The sequence below is a fragment of the Symsagittifera roscoffensis genome, chromosome 3 (assembly GCF_963678635.1).
Source record: "Symsagittifera roscoffensis chromosome 3, txSymRosc1.1, whole genome shotgun sequence".
Taxonomy (NCBI): domain Eukaryota; kingdom Metazoa; phylum Xenacoelomorpha; order Acoela; family Convolutidae; genus Symsagittifera; species Symsagittifera roscoffensis.
Genome location: NC_087064.1, coordinates 6,373,856 through 6,389,453, shown reverse-complemented (window position 1 = coordinate 6,389,453; position 15,598 = coordinate 6,373,856). Strand labels below are relative to the sequence as shown.

The window sequence follows — 15,598 nt, the reverse complement described above, 5'->3', positions numbered from 1 at the left end:
GGAAATCCCTATAAAAGAGCCAATAATAATCTGGCCAAGCAACGTGTCTTTTTTTAAATCAGGAAGGGCAGCAAAATCAATCAACCGGGAATTGTATTAGCGAGTGACCTGGGAAATGTCCAACTAGAAGAGTAGTAATTTTGACGGCCTTATTCCTGCCAATTTAGTGTTTTTTTTTCTATTGGACTAAAAGTTAAAGGCTAAGACTGAGGCTCCTCAAGGTTTTAGTTTTAGAGATACGTATGTATTCTTTTTGGAATACATAGAAATAGTTCCAACTGTTTTAGGGGCTGTCAGTTTTAAACTCCCGAAGCTAATAGTTTTGAGACAAGGATGTTTTTCACAAGTTTTATGACCCTATAATTCATAAGTTTTTGCGATAATTCTGCTGATTAATTTCGGTTTCGTATAGCCTGGCGTTGCATGATGGCCAAGCTTTTCGGTTTTTGTGATATGCATTTTTTGTGTTTTTACCATGGCTTCTTGTCTTTATATCACTGCATAGAGTTTCAAATTTAGATTGAAAAGATGTCGATTTCAAACAGCTTATATTTCGAGATACAGATTTTTTGGCAAAAGTTTTTTCAGCATGCTAAAGCAGCATGAATGAGTAGTTTCATTGTAGTATCAAAAGCGTGACCTTTCATTGGTGGAAAGTTCAAGGATGCTCGAAATCTTGAGGTTTTGTCTTGAATACTTTTTTGTCATTATTTTGTTTGCATGATCAGTTGCGGCTATGATTTTACTCAGAGTCGGCGATCTCGGTAAACTAAAATAGAAGATTTTTTCTTGTTGGTGCTTCAGTTTATATTTATAGTGGCTTGTAATCGGGAACTAGTGTTTTTTGCCTTATCCCTTGCAATGATGAACTCAACGCAAGAACTTGAACGTGATGTTCCAACCATTGAAAATGGGGAAGAACTTTGCTTTCGGGTCTGTTTCAGTTTTTATTTTTGTTTCCACGCCCAATCAGATGCCTCAAATAATCATCGGACTGGGTTGAGTGATATATCATGTTAAAGCAATTAAAGTCTTGATTGGAACGACTTCAAAAAATGTCTCAAAAAATTTCCCTCGTGTCGAGAAAAACCGGTTTGAAATTTTTTGATTTTTCGTGTAATTTCGAGCGAAAGAACAGGCTTACTTAAGCTTATTTTTCCTTGATTTAAGACTTGAAAATTTCGTTTTATTTAGTTAAATTTAGTTTTTTTTTTAGTTTTTAGCGCAATTTTTTCCTATTTCGAGTAATCATTCTTCAAAAACTGTTTTCCAATTTACTTATTTTACTTGGGTTTGTTTGTCGAATATGCCTAAGTTTTAGCTTTTTGTTCAGATCCTTTTATCACAACACGCGCAGAAAAACCGACACTAATTTGAAAAAAAAAATTTTTTTGAATAAATCTATGGTAGGAACATACTGTGCTACTTGCACAGTTAACGTCTATCCTTGTTTTGTTATCGAACCTCAACTTCGTGGAGGCTCTCAATCAATTGGTTTAGTGGTAATGTGTGTGCCTTAGGATCCTTAAATCTTGGGTTCGAATCCGGTCGGACCTTCTTTTTTCCGATATGTATCAAACGTTTTCTGGGACCTTTATTGGCTTTTTTTTTATATCAGTTGAACGTATTGACGGCTTTTTGAGCGCTCGGCAGGCTATACTAAAGGCTTATTTTATTGCGGTAATTGTGTTTTGCAACCATTTTTTCATGAAATCGAACTGTTCTGCTCCGCTTTGGTACATAATTTGGCTGCATTTTGCTTGTTGTTCAGGCAGACCGAAGTAGCATCAAAATGCTTTTCGTCTCATCCCTATGTACCATTGAAAATACCGTTATTTGCTGCCTGATGTTGCTCATGATATTTGAGAATTAAATGTCTTTTCTTTCTTAAAGTCACACACTTCTCGAAAATGGCCCAATCAGTTTCCTGTTACTTTGCTTTTGTTTGGATTTGTATATTAAGTTTTTATCTCAGTCTAAAAGAGGAAAAATTTGCTGTTTTTCACATTGGCTTTTTTTGCTCGAAGAGTTCGGGATCATGGTTAATCCATGTTGCTCAGTTTTTGAAATATCGATTTCTCAGGTTTTTTTCTTTTTGTAAATAGATAACTAGTTAAAATGTTAAGGATCTCTTATTTCCTATTTTTCCTTTTAATTCCAAGTGTTTTCAACGAGATGTCTACTTGCATTGCGGTTTTGCTACCGGGTTTTCTTGTTTATTTTAAAAACAGTAGTTTGATGCTGCATAACAAGTACTGCCTCCTGAATAACATTTTTTAAAAGATGCTCAGAAAACCATTCAATTTGGGCCAAACTTGTGAGATTTTTTAATCTCGGATTCTAATGATTGTTTCACCATTACCGTCTTTGACGCTTATCGCGAGAGTAAGTGTCTTGTAATTGGAAACTAGTGTTTTCCCCGCAAACAGATTTTCTTACGAATCTTCAACTTGCTTCTTTCTTGAAGCTTAACAACGTCCAGGTTCCTTCTCATTACCCATAGAGGTAACGCCGTCGCCTTTGCACTCTTGTTTTTTCTTTCAGTATGTATACAATTGAATTGTTTTTCCGGTTAAAATTGAATTGTTGTACTTTTGTTTATCTGTTCAAATTTCGTCTGCTTAGTTGCCTTGGATTTTGCCTGTGTTCCAAGCAACTTTCACTGTAGCTGCAATTGTAACTGTTCTTCTTTGTAGTTTCAGGGGGGCGTGAAACTTCTTGAAATTGTTTAATTATATATTTTTTTCGGCCCAACTGCTGTTTGCTCGATTTTTGTCAGCTTAGTAGCCACTCGCTGAATTCTTTTGTGTTCTAAGCAACTTTTCCTGAAATTGCGAGTGTATGTTTTGTGCTATGTAGTTTCAGGAGGGACTTAAAACTCGAAAGATTTTTTCGAAAGATTTTTTCGGCTCAACTTGTGTCTGCTCAAAGATTGTCGGTTTTGTTTTCTCTTCGCAATTTTCCTTTGCTAATTTAAATGCAAAAGTTCTGGCATATTTGCCTAGAATGAACTTCTATCGAGACAAACGCAAATCCAAACTTTGGTTGACCTACTTTTCATTTTTTCGGCTTCGTATTTTCTTTGTATGTTTGTGTAGTATCGCAAAGGAGTGAAGCTCTGCTTCGCCTCTGTGTTGACGCTTGCTGTTTTGCCACAGACGCATAGCCGTTTCGCTACCGGGTCTTCTTTTCTGTTTGAAAAACATTATATGGATAATGGAAACAGCTTAACAAGTAATTCCTCGTGAATAATCTGCTAATATATCTACGATATATTTAAATGAGTCGACCACTCTCCCCATGTTTGAGCTACACAATATGCCACATGTTCGAGTATTTCGGAACGAAAGAAATTTTGAACGGTTCAGCCAGTTGCTTTCTGCAATGAATAATAAACTTTTGCGGCTTTTGAGTTTACGATTGCAAGGCATATTATTGTTAAGCCCGAATGCAAGGCTGTAGCTATCCTAGCTGGAGAGTGAAAGAAGAAAGACACGGGAGCGCAAGGCTAGAAGAGTGCAAAAAAAAGCGCAAGAATGCAAGGCAAGGTATGGGATGGCAAGGTACGGCAGCGTAGGGGAAGGGAGGGAAAAGCAATTGGGGGCAGGGCAAAGTAAGGCAGGGGTAGGCAAAAGAGCGCAGTACTAGACAATAAGGAAAAGGTAAGGAAGGTCAGGGCAAGTCGATGGACGACAGGGCAAAGTTATGGTTAGGGCAAGGAAGGCAGCAGAGGGCGAGACAAGGCAGTGAAGGGGAGGGCAAAACAAGGAAGGTAAGGGCGAAATAAGGACAAGGCAAAAAAGTAAGAGCAAAGCGAGGAAGTGGAGAGCCTTTCATAACATTGATTGGAAAAGCCAGGCAGTCGAATTCATGGCAAAGCAGAAGAGAAAGGCAAAACAGGTGAGGGCAATTAAAAGCACGAGGACAAGATAAGGTAAAGCAGATCAAGCAAAGCAGTGCTATGTAAGGATTGGTCCGTCCATCTATCCCCCATGCATCGGTTAATCCATCCAGAGGTCATCCAACCAGCTAATCCATCCAGGTTTGCATTCAGCCAGCGGTTCATTAAGCACTCCATCCGTCCAACCAGCCATCTATCCAGCTACTCATACATCAAGTTATTTCTCCACCCAGCCATCTATCCATCCAGCCAGCCATTTATCCGTCCAATCATTTATTCATTCAGCCATCCGTTTATCCATCGACCCTTCCAGTCAACCATCCCTTCAGGCATCCTTCTAGCTATCCATCCAGCTAGCCAACTATCGATACATCCAGCCATCCATCCATCCAGTCATGCATCATTTCATGCAGCCATCCTGAGGGTCATTCATCCATCTGGCCTTTGATCGATCTATCAAACTATCCAGCTATTTGAATTTGCTGATGATACCAACATAATTTGTTTTTGCATATTTCTCGTTTTTTTCTGGGGAAGCGTTAACTGTAGTCGGAACGCTATATCTGTTGAAGGCTTTCCAGAAAATTTTGTAAGTTTTTTTGGTTTGTTAGTTTTTTTTTCTCTGATTTCGATTATTGTTTTTATCATTGCCGTTTTTGACGCTTGGGGGTTGGGTGTTGGTGCTGGCTCATTAGTTTCTGAATATTTTTTTTCTGTCAATTAATTGAATTGATTTGTTTAAATTTTGAATTAATCTAACTGTTGAAAGCTGTGCTTTAACATATGTTTTTAATTTGGTTTCTTTGGCTCCCTTTTGGAAAATCTTGCCGCAATGTAGCTTAAACATCAATCAACTGAATCGAATGTAAAGCTCTTTGATAACATAAAATATTATTGTCTACAATTTCTTTTTTTATGAATTTTGATAAAATTTTTGTTTTTGTTCTGTGTAACAATGGGGCGCATTCTTCTACTGATTTTTAGTATAGCTATAATGAAATTTTGCGCCTCAAATGAAAAAGATAGAATAGTTATTGTTTTACAAATAGTCAGTTAATTTCGGACGGCTCTTTCATCAAAATGAATTGCTAAATGAATTAGAAATGGTATGACAATGGTTATCAGAGACTTCTAAGATAACTGCTGTTTGCTACCATTTGATAGCTGTGACTAATCATGTGATTTTTTAACTTTCACTGATTAAGTAGGAATTCGCGACTTTCCAATCACGCCATGTTTAATAGTGTTGAGGGTATTTTTTGTATATTTGAGTTTTGAGTCATGTTTGAACTCTCGATCGGCTTGCACATTCTGCTGTTACATCTGAATAACCAGATGTTAAAAGCAAATATTGGCTGGCCAAGTGTTTGGTGCGTTTTTTCAGTCAGGACAGCGAAAGAAATCAACCGGCAATCTCTTAGAATTGGCGAATAAATGGAAAAGTTCTCTGGGAAAATGTGTGAAATTAGAGGCAGTCTTAATTTTTCTAAAATTGCATTTAAATTAAATGCTTCTTTCTATAACTGCAAAGGTTTTAAAAGCCTAAGACGAGAAATATGAAACTCTTCGACAGGGGCGGATTTAGGGGGGGGGGCGGACGCCTCCCCCTCAGGGATTCTACCCCCTGACCAACCAAAGGGTCCCCCTTTGGTATTATTTTATGACATCCACTTGTCGACCACCAACCCTATAATTTTTATGAAGGCGACTTCGGGGCCATCCAAAGGAAGAAGGGGAGCGCGCGCCGAAAAAATGCAATTTTTAGGTAAAATTTTTGTTAAAAAAATGCCCAAAAATGGCTACTACCTGTTTTTTCAAAAATTGACCTGTGTCGGAGAATTTTTGGTCAAAATAGCGTCTTTATAATGTTCTGGGAGTGTTCGGAAAATCAATTTGATCGAGCTCAAAAAAAGGTAGATAAAATTTTTTGAGAATCCCCCCCTCCCATCCTCGAGAAAATCCACATCCGCCCCTGATCCTGCATATAGTTTATTTTCAGAAATGTGTCTTATTAATTGGTTTCAGAACTTTTGTTGTGGTCATTTTTTCAAAATTTTCTATCATTTTTCAATTCAATTCTCACATTTTCCTTTCTGTTTCAGTACACCGAACACCGAAATGAGTCAGTCAGTTTGTTGTTGATGGTTGTGGAATTGTGATAAGATTTCAATGGCGCCCGAGAGTAAAAAAATAGTTTGCAAAAAATTCCAAAGATGTAGCAGTTGCTTCAAATTTTTTGCAGCGGAGATTGATTCTTTTTTTGACTATTCATGCAGATTTAAATGAGTTTGCTTATCGATACATATTTGGCCTGACAATCGCTGGATTTAAATTTTTTTGCGAATATTTGGCAAATAAATTTTGCAAATTGGTTTTTCTGTTGGCTCCAGTAAATAATAATCCGATTTGCTCCCGCCACTTTTTTTGGAGTTTCCATTAGAAAACCTAGTGAATTGCCTTCCAAAAAGAAGAATTGCGAATTTCAAAAAATGAAAGGCCATTTGACACATTATCGATTCACTTAAGTTCGTTGTTGTTTACATTTTGGTTATTCAACCGTTTTTTTTTAGTTATTCTGTTCAATTTTTTTGTCAAGTGACTGTAATCGTCAAATTATAGTTTTTCTTCTCTTTAAAAACAGAAAAAAAAGGTGGTCAAATATTTGGAACAATTTGGTCAATTTTTCGAATGCTTTCATGATCCCTTTTAGTAAAGAACCGTTTTGAGTGTTTACAAGCAGACTAGCCGGTGTGATGTTATTTAACGATTTTTTTCCTGCTGCATTTTTTGTCTATAGCCTTGGGAATATAATAATCTCTGTTCTCTGCTTCCTTGGTTGCTAGTGTTGGTCTATGCGCAAGCGACCATGGCGTAGATGCGAGGACGTGAAACGTCTAATCTACAAGTTGACGGTTTTCAAGGCTTGTGTTGACTTTAATTTGTTAACTAGTGTTTGCCAATTGTCAAGACAATGTGACGCAGATACGAGGACGTGAATATACGTATCTATCGATCGGCGGTTCAATACCGGGATATAGCAAAGCTTTTTCCCAAGGCGCAAGTTAACAGTTTCTTTCCTTATTTCATTTTCGTTTTGGGTCCTTATTTTAGCTTTTTCTGGTTTGTATTTGAGAAGTGCAGCTTCATCTCTGTGTTTGGAATTTTTTGATTGCTGAAACCGCGATAAACTGTTTTCAAGTTAGTCAGGTTTGGAGTGGGCTTAGACATTAATTAGCCGAAGCATTTGAGCTCGTAATTTTTTTTTGTTCGATTGCGGTCAGTGTCTTAGGCACAGGTCATTAAAACAACACAGGTCATTAAAACAATAGCCTCAATTTTTTAAAAAATATTTTATAAGTCATAACATATCAGACGGTTTCAAATCGAAAAGGTTGTAGAGACTCTTAACCGATAACCCTTTCTTACATTTGCAGTTTGATTTTTCCTTTTGGTATGGCTCCCTCCAAATATGTCTCTGTATCGGTTTTGCAAAAGTAGATAGAAAATTATAACGCTACTAAACTTTGAGATTTAGACCTTAAAATAACAGGTTGAGGATTGTAAGTGTGTTTTTTGTATGTATTTTTGTTGGTTTTAAAACAGCTTCTTGTTACTTGATATTTGTATAAAACAAAGCTGAGATATATGAATAAAATAATTGTTTTTTTTTCAAGTTTCCAAATTATGTCTCTAAAATGGTCAGAAATTTAGAAATAAGTGAAGTCTATCATCTCAGCATTTTAGGTTTTGTTATTGGTTTTTGCTTTTGCTCCATGTTATTTACACTTGCGACTGAAAGTGGAAATAACTGTCTGAAATCTGAAACTGCAACAGGGGAGCGCGAAGAGCATTGCTTATTAATGAACCCAAGCAACTTCCGGGTTGCTTTCCACTTGGCCTCGAGCTAACGCGGTCGATTTTGGACCCTAGGATTTGTGGCTCAAGTCCCGGCCGGACCTTGAAAAATTGAAAATTAACTACTGGGGTTTCATTTGTCTGCTTATATTTTGTGGGCTTAGGTGTCACATCAGAAGATTGTCTTGCAATATCCACCATAGATTGAAGAATTTTTATGTAAAAATAAGAGCCCTGACATTGTATATGTTCCTTGGTTTTACTGTTTATTTTTTTTCGCTCAAAGCTGTCCTAAATAGTTTCGGTTGATGTTTTATCGGCTAAGTCAGATAGTTCGTGTTGCAAAATTTCAATACTTCATTTTTTGGTGACAACAATTTTTATGGCATTTTTTTTTAGCTCAATGGGTATCTACCCTCTTCTTTTTGGCTTTGTGGCCGTTCAATTAGTATTAGAAGCTTATTTAATACTAGTAGTTGTGATTTTTGACTGTGTTCTGAAAATTTTTCTTCCAAAAGTTTTGTTATAAAGAATTTTTGTGTTTTTTATACATGTTCCTGTAATTTGAGAAATTTTACCGAAATTACATTATGGATTCCTCTGATATTCAGAAAAACTTCCAGGAAATTTGGATTATCAAAAATTTCTCCTTTTCATATTATTTTTTTTTTGCGGGAGCTAGTGTTGCGTAATCGGCAACAAGACGTTTTTCTATTAATTCTTACAAAGGCTTAAGAATTAGTCGCAGTCCTTTCACATATGTTTTTAGCATGTCTGCATTTTAATTTTAACTTTCAGAATTTACGAGTTTCGTGTTTGTTTGTTGAAAACCAGCTTTGAATTTTTGTAGTCTTATTTTGATATTTCGTTTTTTCTTACATGAACGTTTTTTCTCCTTCGTTCGGCTTAAATGCCTCAAATTGTTACCGTTTGAAACGAGATGAATAATTTTTCATTTGTGTGTGAACCTTAAAAAGCCTCAAATTTGAATTTTTTACTCACATTTTGTTTGACTGATTTTTTCAGTTCGTTGGGTGTCAACGCAACTTTTGTCAAATTTGTTACCGATTCCTAAAATTTATTTCAATAAGCATTTTTGCTAACATTTATCTTTCTCGCCATATTTTCCTCATTTGCGGCTTAAGAAAAATTCGATAGACTCAGCTTTTGATATAATTTATCAATAGATGTCTTCGGCTTAGTTGCTTTTGTCTTACTTTTCTGTCGGCTAGCTTACCATGCTTTGTTTGTGTTGTATCGGAAGTTTTTGAAAGCTCCGCTTCGCCTGAAGATCAAGAGTCTGTTTTCAAGTTTATTTAGCTTTGATATATTTCATATTTTAAACGGATTTCATGTCTTTTTTTACTTTCTCGAACATCCAATTAATCGAATTTCTCGAACATTCATGAACCGAATCCGAATGTCAAACTAAAAAATATGTGTTACTTTTTAACTGATTTAAGTCAGTTATTTCAATTTATTTGAAGTAAAATACCGGCTAGATTTTATGTCTTCATTCAAACCGCTAATTATGTAAGCGAATGGCGGCTCGAATGGTCATAATTTGGGCGCGTAATTGGTTGAGGTTTGAGCATTCATTTAATCGAATACGAGGAAGTTAGTCTTCTGCCCTCTGTTTTTGTCAGCAGTCCGCCGATTTTTTTTCAGAAACAAAATTATTAAAGGAATCCGATGTACTGTTCAAATTGTTGTTGACTTTTCAAATCAGTTAACAAAGTCACGCAAGAATAATGAAGCACATGCGGAGTTCAGTTATGCGAAATTAGCTTCAATAATGCAAATTTTGAGTGAAGTTGTCAAAGTTGTACTAATTGCTTACATAAACTGTGATTAAGTCAGGTGTTTTGTTTAGCTGTGAATGAAATGTAACGCCACGTTGATTTATGTTTTTTTTTCAGATAAAGAAATGACGGTTATCGCTAACAAAGGCGATCAAGTGCGATACGCAAGAGGGCGAGAGCAGCTTTTGCATGCATTTCAACGCTTCGCGGCCAATCATCCGAGCTTCGACCAAAACCTTCGGCTGGAAGTAGACGCAGTTTTGCTCGAAATGGAACAGAGCCGAGGCGATGGTCACAGACAGGAAAGAGATTCGCCCTATTGTAGGTTTCTGAATTTACTCAACAACAGAAATGTGACCGCAGATTGTCTTCTGTGGCTGTTTGCAAGTGAAGTCTACCCCTTCGCAGGCCAGGGACCTCTTCCTCTGGAGTTGTCTGAAGGTGAGATATGATATATGTTTTATACAAAAATTCATAATGATTGCTTTAAAATAATTAAGTAATAGTTAAATTAAAATATTAAATAAATTATTTGGTAACTTTTGTAAATTTCGAGTCATTTAGTCTGAAAAACGTTAATTTTCAGACCAGAATTGAGAATTTTTCTGGGATTTTTTAAACAACCGAATCACGACTGAAATTTTTCCAATTTCTTTAAGTTTTCTGCCTAAATTGAACAATCAATTTAAATTTCAAGCCGAACAAGGTTATTAATTTCAAATAGCGAGATCAAGACAAGTCAACTGATTATTTAGATTTTTTTCTCTTGAAACTTAAGTCAGAAAAACGATGGTTCAGGGCAATTTTCTGAGTCTTGACTTTGTTTTAAGCTATTTGCTTTTGACTTAATGACAATACATGATCTGATGACATCTTCTTATCTATTAATAGGATGTCAGAAAACGCTATTGTGGCGTCGCCATCAATCTGAAATTTGATGGCGACTATTGTTTTTAGGTCTTTTGAGATCCATACGCAGAAGAAAGAACGGATGTTCTATAGTTTCCAGTCAATTTTTGATTGTCTCAAAGAAAAATCTTAGAGGGTTAAGTAAGGCATCGTATTAAATCAATTTCAATGGTAATTCGGATTTTAAAAAAGTTTTTTTGAGAAAAACTGGTCTGAAATTTCAGACCATTTTTTTCAGACTAAATAACCTAACTATTTCCTCTGGGATTTTTCAATACTTTTTAAATAAGAGTCGATAAAAGTACTTCCGAATTGAATTGAGGCAAGCTAATTCATTTAAGTTATTTAAAAAATATATTAATATATTTTACGACAAACTGCAGCAAATGAATGGCAGTCGGTGAGAGTTTCGCCCTGATACGAGAATTGTTGTTACTCAGCACAATGGGTATAACAATTTCAATGCCAATTATTTAAGGCTACTTATCGCGAAAACGTTAAGAAAATCCTAAATATAAATATAATTGAGCCATGTTGTGATAACAACCATAAGCAAACGATGACAGAGCTGTTTTGCACCAGGTTCGTTCTGCGAAAGCTCCGTTCTGATTATTACAGAAGCAAAGCTTGTGTGATAGTATGAACTCTCTTGTTTTCCAACCTAAGTAGCAAATATCACTGTTCTTTTTGAAAGGGTTCAATTTGATCAAAAACCAGCTATTAAATACAGCAAATTCCAAGGATATTAACACAGACTTATATTACAAATAGCATTTTAGCTTCAAGGTATCATGGATCTGTAGCGTAGAGGTAGGGATGGAGACACGCAAAAGAAAGCGGTTTCGAACCTGGGCAGACTCAAAATTTACTCACTCAGTTTTTCCCAGTAGCGTTATCGGTCATATTTCTGCTTGTGTATGCGAAACGCAAATTCGTTTTGAAAAGGGTTTTGCGTTTCTTTTGGACGTTTTGTAGCTCGTTTTTGACTCTGTTTGACTTCTGTCTGCAAATTGCAGCTTATCGAAAGACAGATTTTTTTGATGTTCGGTAGTTTTAATTGTTCGGGTTTTCATGCTTTCTGCAGCTGTTTCTTTCAATCTTAAAATTTCGTTATGTATTTCGCAATATTAATGCGCAAGCGGAGATTTAATCCCTCATAGAAATCGTTCCCAAGTGCTTGAAACAGGCTATTTGTCATAGTTTCTACGTTAATATGTGCGAGATCTATCACTTTGTACTTTATATGGCGTGTCGGGGGATGATTTAAAAAAACTCAAAAATTTTGATTTTTTTCTCGAAAAGTTCGCTAGTTTTCTTAAAGCGAACACTGCTTCATAGACTTTAAAAGATAGTGGGAACATTCAGGGCTTTGGACGTATTCGAGCAGTCTTTTCGTTATTCGTTTCGTTTATTTGACATAGTAAAGTAGTTGGGACAGTTAACTCTTGGTCGAGAAGCACGGGCTTGCATCCATCGGAAATTGGTTTAGACAATAACTTGTGTGCGAATTGTATAAAAAATGTTTACTCGCTCGAATTATTTTTTGGCTGAGTAAACTTTGGTTGTCGAACCGGAAACCAAGTTATGAATGTCACAGTTGTATAATATATGTATTTCAGAAAAGTACTACATTTTTTCAAATAAATTTTTTAGCGAAATTTTTTATTAGAATTTTAATCAGTTCTGTCCTAATAAACTATTTTTGTTTTTGTATTGATTTTTTCTGAACAAGAAATTTAGTTCGCTCAGTTCATTTTTTAATTCATGTTTTAATGATCGTCTAATTTGCCTCTTCTACTTTCCCGGGGTTCATATTATTGATATAATTGTAGTCATGCTATTCTATCGAATGTTTCTATCGCTAGAAATGTAATTAAGGTTTCTTCGTTGTTAAATATCTCGCTCTCCTATCATTTCATTCTCTTTTATTCTCAAAAGGTTCTTTGAAGAAGCTTCATATGATACTTTGAAATGCTTTAGCGAAGGATATCGTACTTTGAATGCTGGTTTTGATGCTGTGAAAAAAATACCATGCTTATCGACTCAATAAGCATAGAATGACTGACAATTTTTTTCAAGTTTGCAATTCTCATGGATGTTCATTAAGAATTCAGTGTATGAAGTCCATCAAAACGTCGGGTTGTTATTTTGAAATTGCATCATAATTCTCGAATTTGATTGGTTGAAACTATTGTCTTCTTGAACATCGATAAAGCTCGTAACCTTAGATAAATCAAGAGTTATGATATTCTATGAACTATCATTCACTTATCACCTCAACTAACTAAAGATCTTCCGTTTTTCCTCATTTATTCAACGCATCTTCGGAAAAACTATATAGCTTGAAATGACTGTCTGAATATTTTTGCATCTCAATTTAACGGAGTTCAAAAAAAATCAAATTCAGTCGAACCATCACAAAGTTCTGGAGTTACGAAATTCCGACCTTCGGAAAAACTATATAGCTTGAAATGACCGTCTGAATATTTTTGCATCTCAATTTAACGGAGTTCAAAAAAAATCAAATTCAGTCGAACCATCACAAAGTTCTGGAGTTACGAAATTCCGACCAATAGGCCAATTGATTCATGTTTTATTTCAGCGCCAAATGGTGGGCTGATTGCTCGAATTTTATCCCAGGAGAATCAGGCCGGTGTGGAGCCCCTGGACTGCATCAGCTGGAGAAATAGTGGCTTCGGTGATCTCGGGCCAAGGCACGAGTGGCCTCCGTTGTCGGGTCAGGGTGAAATGTTTGGTCTAGAGGAAGCGATCGCTGTTGAGTTCTCATATCCCAGGCCTCCATCCCCCATGGAAAAGTTCTTCGATTTCATGGAAAGTGCTCAAATTGACGAATTCGTTGAAGCAGATATCCTTTAATTACTTCAAAATTTGTTGAAGCTCTCATGTTACAAGGACCGATTAAGCGAAAATTATATCAGCCAATCATGTTTCAGTATTCGAAAATCACAACGAAATTTGCTTGAAAATTGAGTTGTTTTTGGACAGTTTAGAGGACGCTGATTGGTTAAGAATTTTGGCGCTTTCGGTCCATCTGTCGTATATAACCCCCCGCATTTTTTAAACCTCTAACTTAGTGTCGCTTATCATCTCCTACCAACTTCGTGATTTTGAAAAAGCTTCAAATATAGTCACGCTTCAAAAATTTATTGCCAGTCTTTTAAAGTTCGAGTGTTAAGCACTAATTTGGAAAAATATATTAATGAATGAGGATGGTAAACATTCGTTTTCAAATTTTACAAATTCGCCGCCTTTTTGTTTGAAAAATTTTCTTCAATTGTTGAATTATCATATTATATTGCATATCAATTTGTCATTACTGCTTAAATGTTCATTAAATAAGGTTATAAAATTTGGCGTCAAATTTTACCAGCCAAAATCTTGAAGGCCGTGAAAGCATTCCATCGTTTGCCTTGTATACCTAATTATTGTAAAAATTATTACCAGCTCAATTTGCTCCGTAAAAATTCTAGTATTTTTCTTTTATTGAGTTGTAAATGTAAATAAATGTATTGTAATTAAACATACTAACATATGTCTAAACAATTCTAGTACCGAATTACGTTACTTCGAATGTCCTTCTGATTTTTTCTGAGTCTTCGGTAGTAATCATGGGTTGACTAAAATTTTATTGATCAGAAGCGGCCGCAAGGCAAATGCGCCTTTTGTTTCTGAAAAACCCTAGACCCCTAAAGCACTCCCGGTTACGCCACTCGCTCGTAACAGGTAAAGAGTCAGAAAGTTTTCCATCAAAATAAACATTCTGCGAACGATTTTTTGGTAAGAACACAAAAGGTTGATGGGAGGTCTTCGTCAAATCCAAAATTGACGAACTTCAAGAAGTGAACAGTCCAATGCGTGAAAGTTAAGCTGAAAAAACAACTGCGATCTTTTCATTGCACTTATTGTAAACACTTAACTCGCCCGCTTAGACAACCAAGTTTCGCCACTTTGCCCTAACTGTAAGTTGTCACCCCAAAAGAGTTACCATAATTGTAGCTGCTCCAGAAATCCCTGCCCTTTTACTCCCGCAGACCTGTGGATAAGGCCGTTAGAAGTAGCGAAGTTCCTCAGCCTGAAGTAAGACGAGCAGAACCTGCCCAGCATGGGCTATAGAAAGAAAACCTCTTCATTACAGTGTGTACTTTCAAAAATTCCATTCCAAAAGACTAGCATTTCAATCACTGTTGAGTATTCCCTGCGAGAACAATGTTGACCTGCGTTGATTTTGTCCTTTATAACTGAATAAATGTGATCAAAGAGAAATTTATTTCTAACAAGAGACAAGTTTGGCAGCAAAGAGATGGGGTGATAGTTCTCTACCAATATTTGAGACACCGTTTTGTGTGCTGGCGTAAAGTACGCGCACTTCCATATATATGGCTTTTCTAATCAGAAGAAGGCGATTGAAAAACGAATAAACATACGAGGAGACAAAATAATCTCCTGTAAATTAAATAAAAGGAAGGCAGCCTATCAGAGGCTGTTGTCGATTTTTTTTCAGGCGACATCCGCAATTGTAAAAACAACTTCACCCAAAACAACTTCAGCATGCGCGTAATTTTCGCTGGCCTAAGTTTCCGTTGCTCCGTTGAGATAAACTGAGTTAAAGTAATAGTTGTGCCTACTCGTAATCTGTAACTGCCATCGAAATGCTTAGAACTAAGTTAGACGGAAGTGACTTTCTAGTGTAAACGATTTTGAGCAACGAGAACACTCGTTAAATGTATATCCCATCGAATGTGTAAGCAGCGTTATTTGATTGATTTCAGTTACTGTTTTATTAATCTTCCAACCGTTTGTTTAATTCAATAGATGTTCGTTAGCTGGACGCCTTGCGAAGTCACTCATCAAATTGACTCGGCAGAAACAATTTTGTTGAGACTGCAGAGTTTTGGAACAGCAGGACACATATTTAACTAATTCGGCTTTTTGTGCGATATTTGTGTTTTGTTACCATGATTGATTTTATGCTTGATTTAATGATTGATTTTATTTATTTCAACCTTAAAAACAAGCCCATTGGGGGTTACCCCGAAAAATGATGTAGACGTTTTTTATCTTTATCCTGTTGCTAACTATGTCAGTCCCGAGGTATTCGTAGCTCTAAGAT

At 36.1% G+C, this 15,598-nt stretch overlaps 2 protein-coding genes across 2 annotated transcripts in view; both read left to right on the top strand.

Moving 5' to 3' along the window:
* The window catches only part of LOC134842434 (uncharacterized), a 266,691-nt gene extending 252,639 nt beyond the window's left edge, over window positions 1-14,052 (top strand). Inside the window, exons 2-3 of the mRNA XM_063858774.1 lie at window positions 9,678-9,999; window positions 13,070-14,052. Coding sequence (XP_063714844.1) covers window positions 9,684-9,999; window positions 13,070-13,344 — 591 coding nt within the window. The 5' untranslated portion in view covers window positions 9,678-9,683 and the 3' untranslated portion in view covers window positions 13,345-14,052. The remainder of the gene's footprint in view (window positions 1-9,677; window positions 10,000-13,069) is intronic.
* Window positions 1-15,598, top strand: part of LOC134842435 (uncharacterized) — a 298,939-nt gene that overhangs the window by 252,645 nt on the left and 30,696 nt on the right. The window lies entirely within an intron of this gene.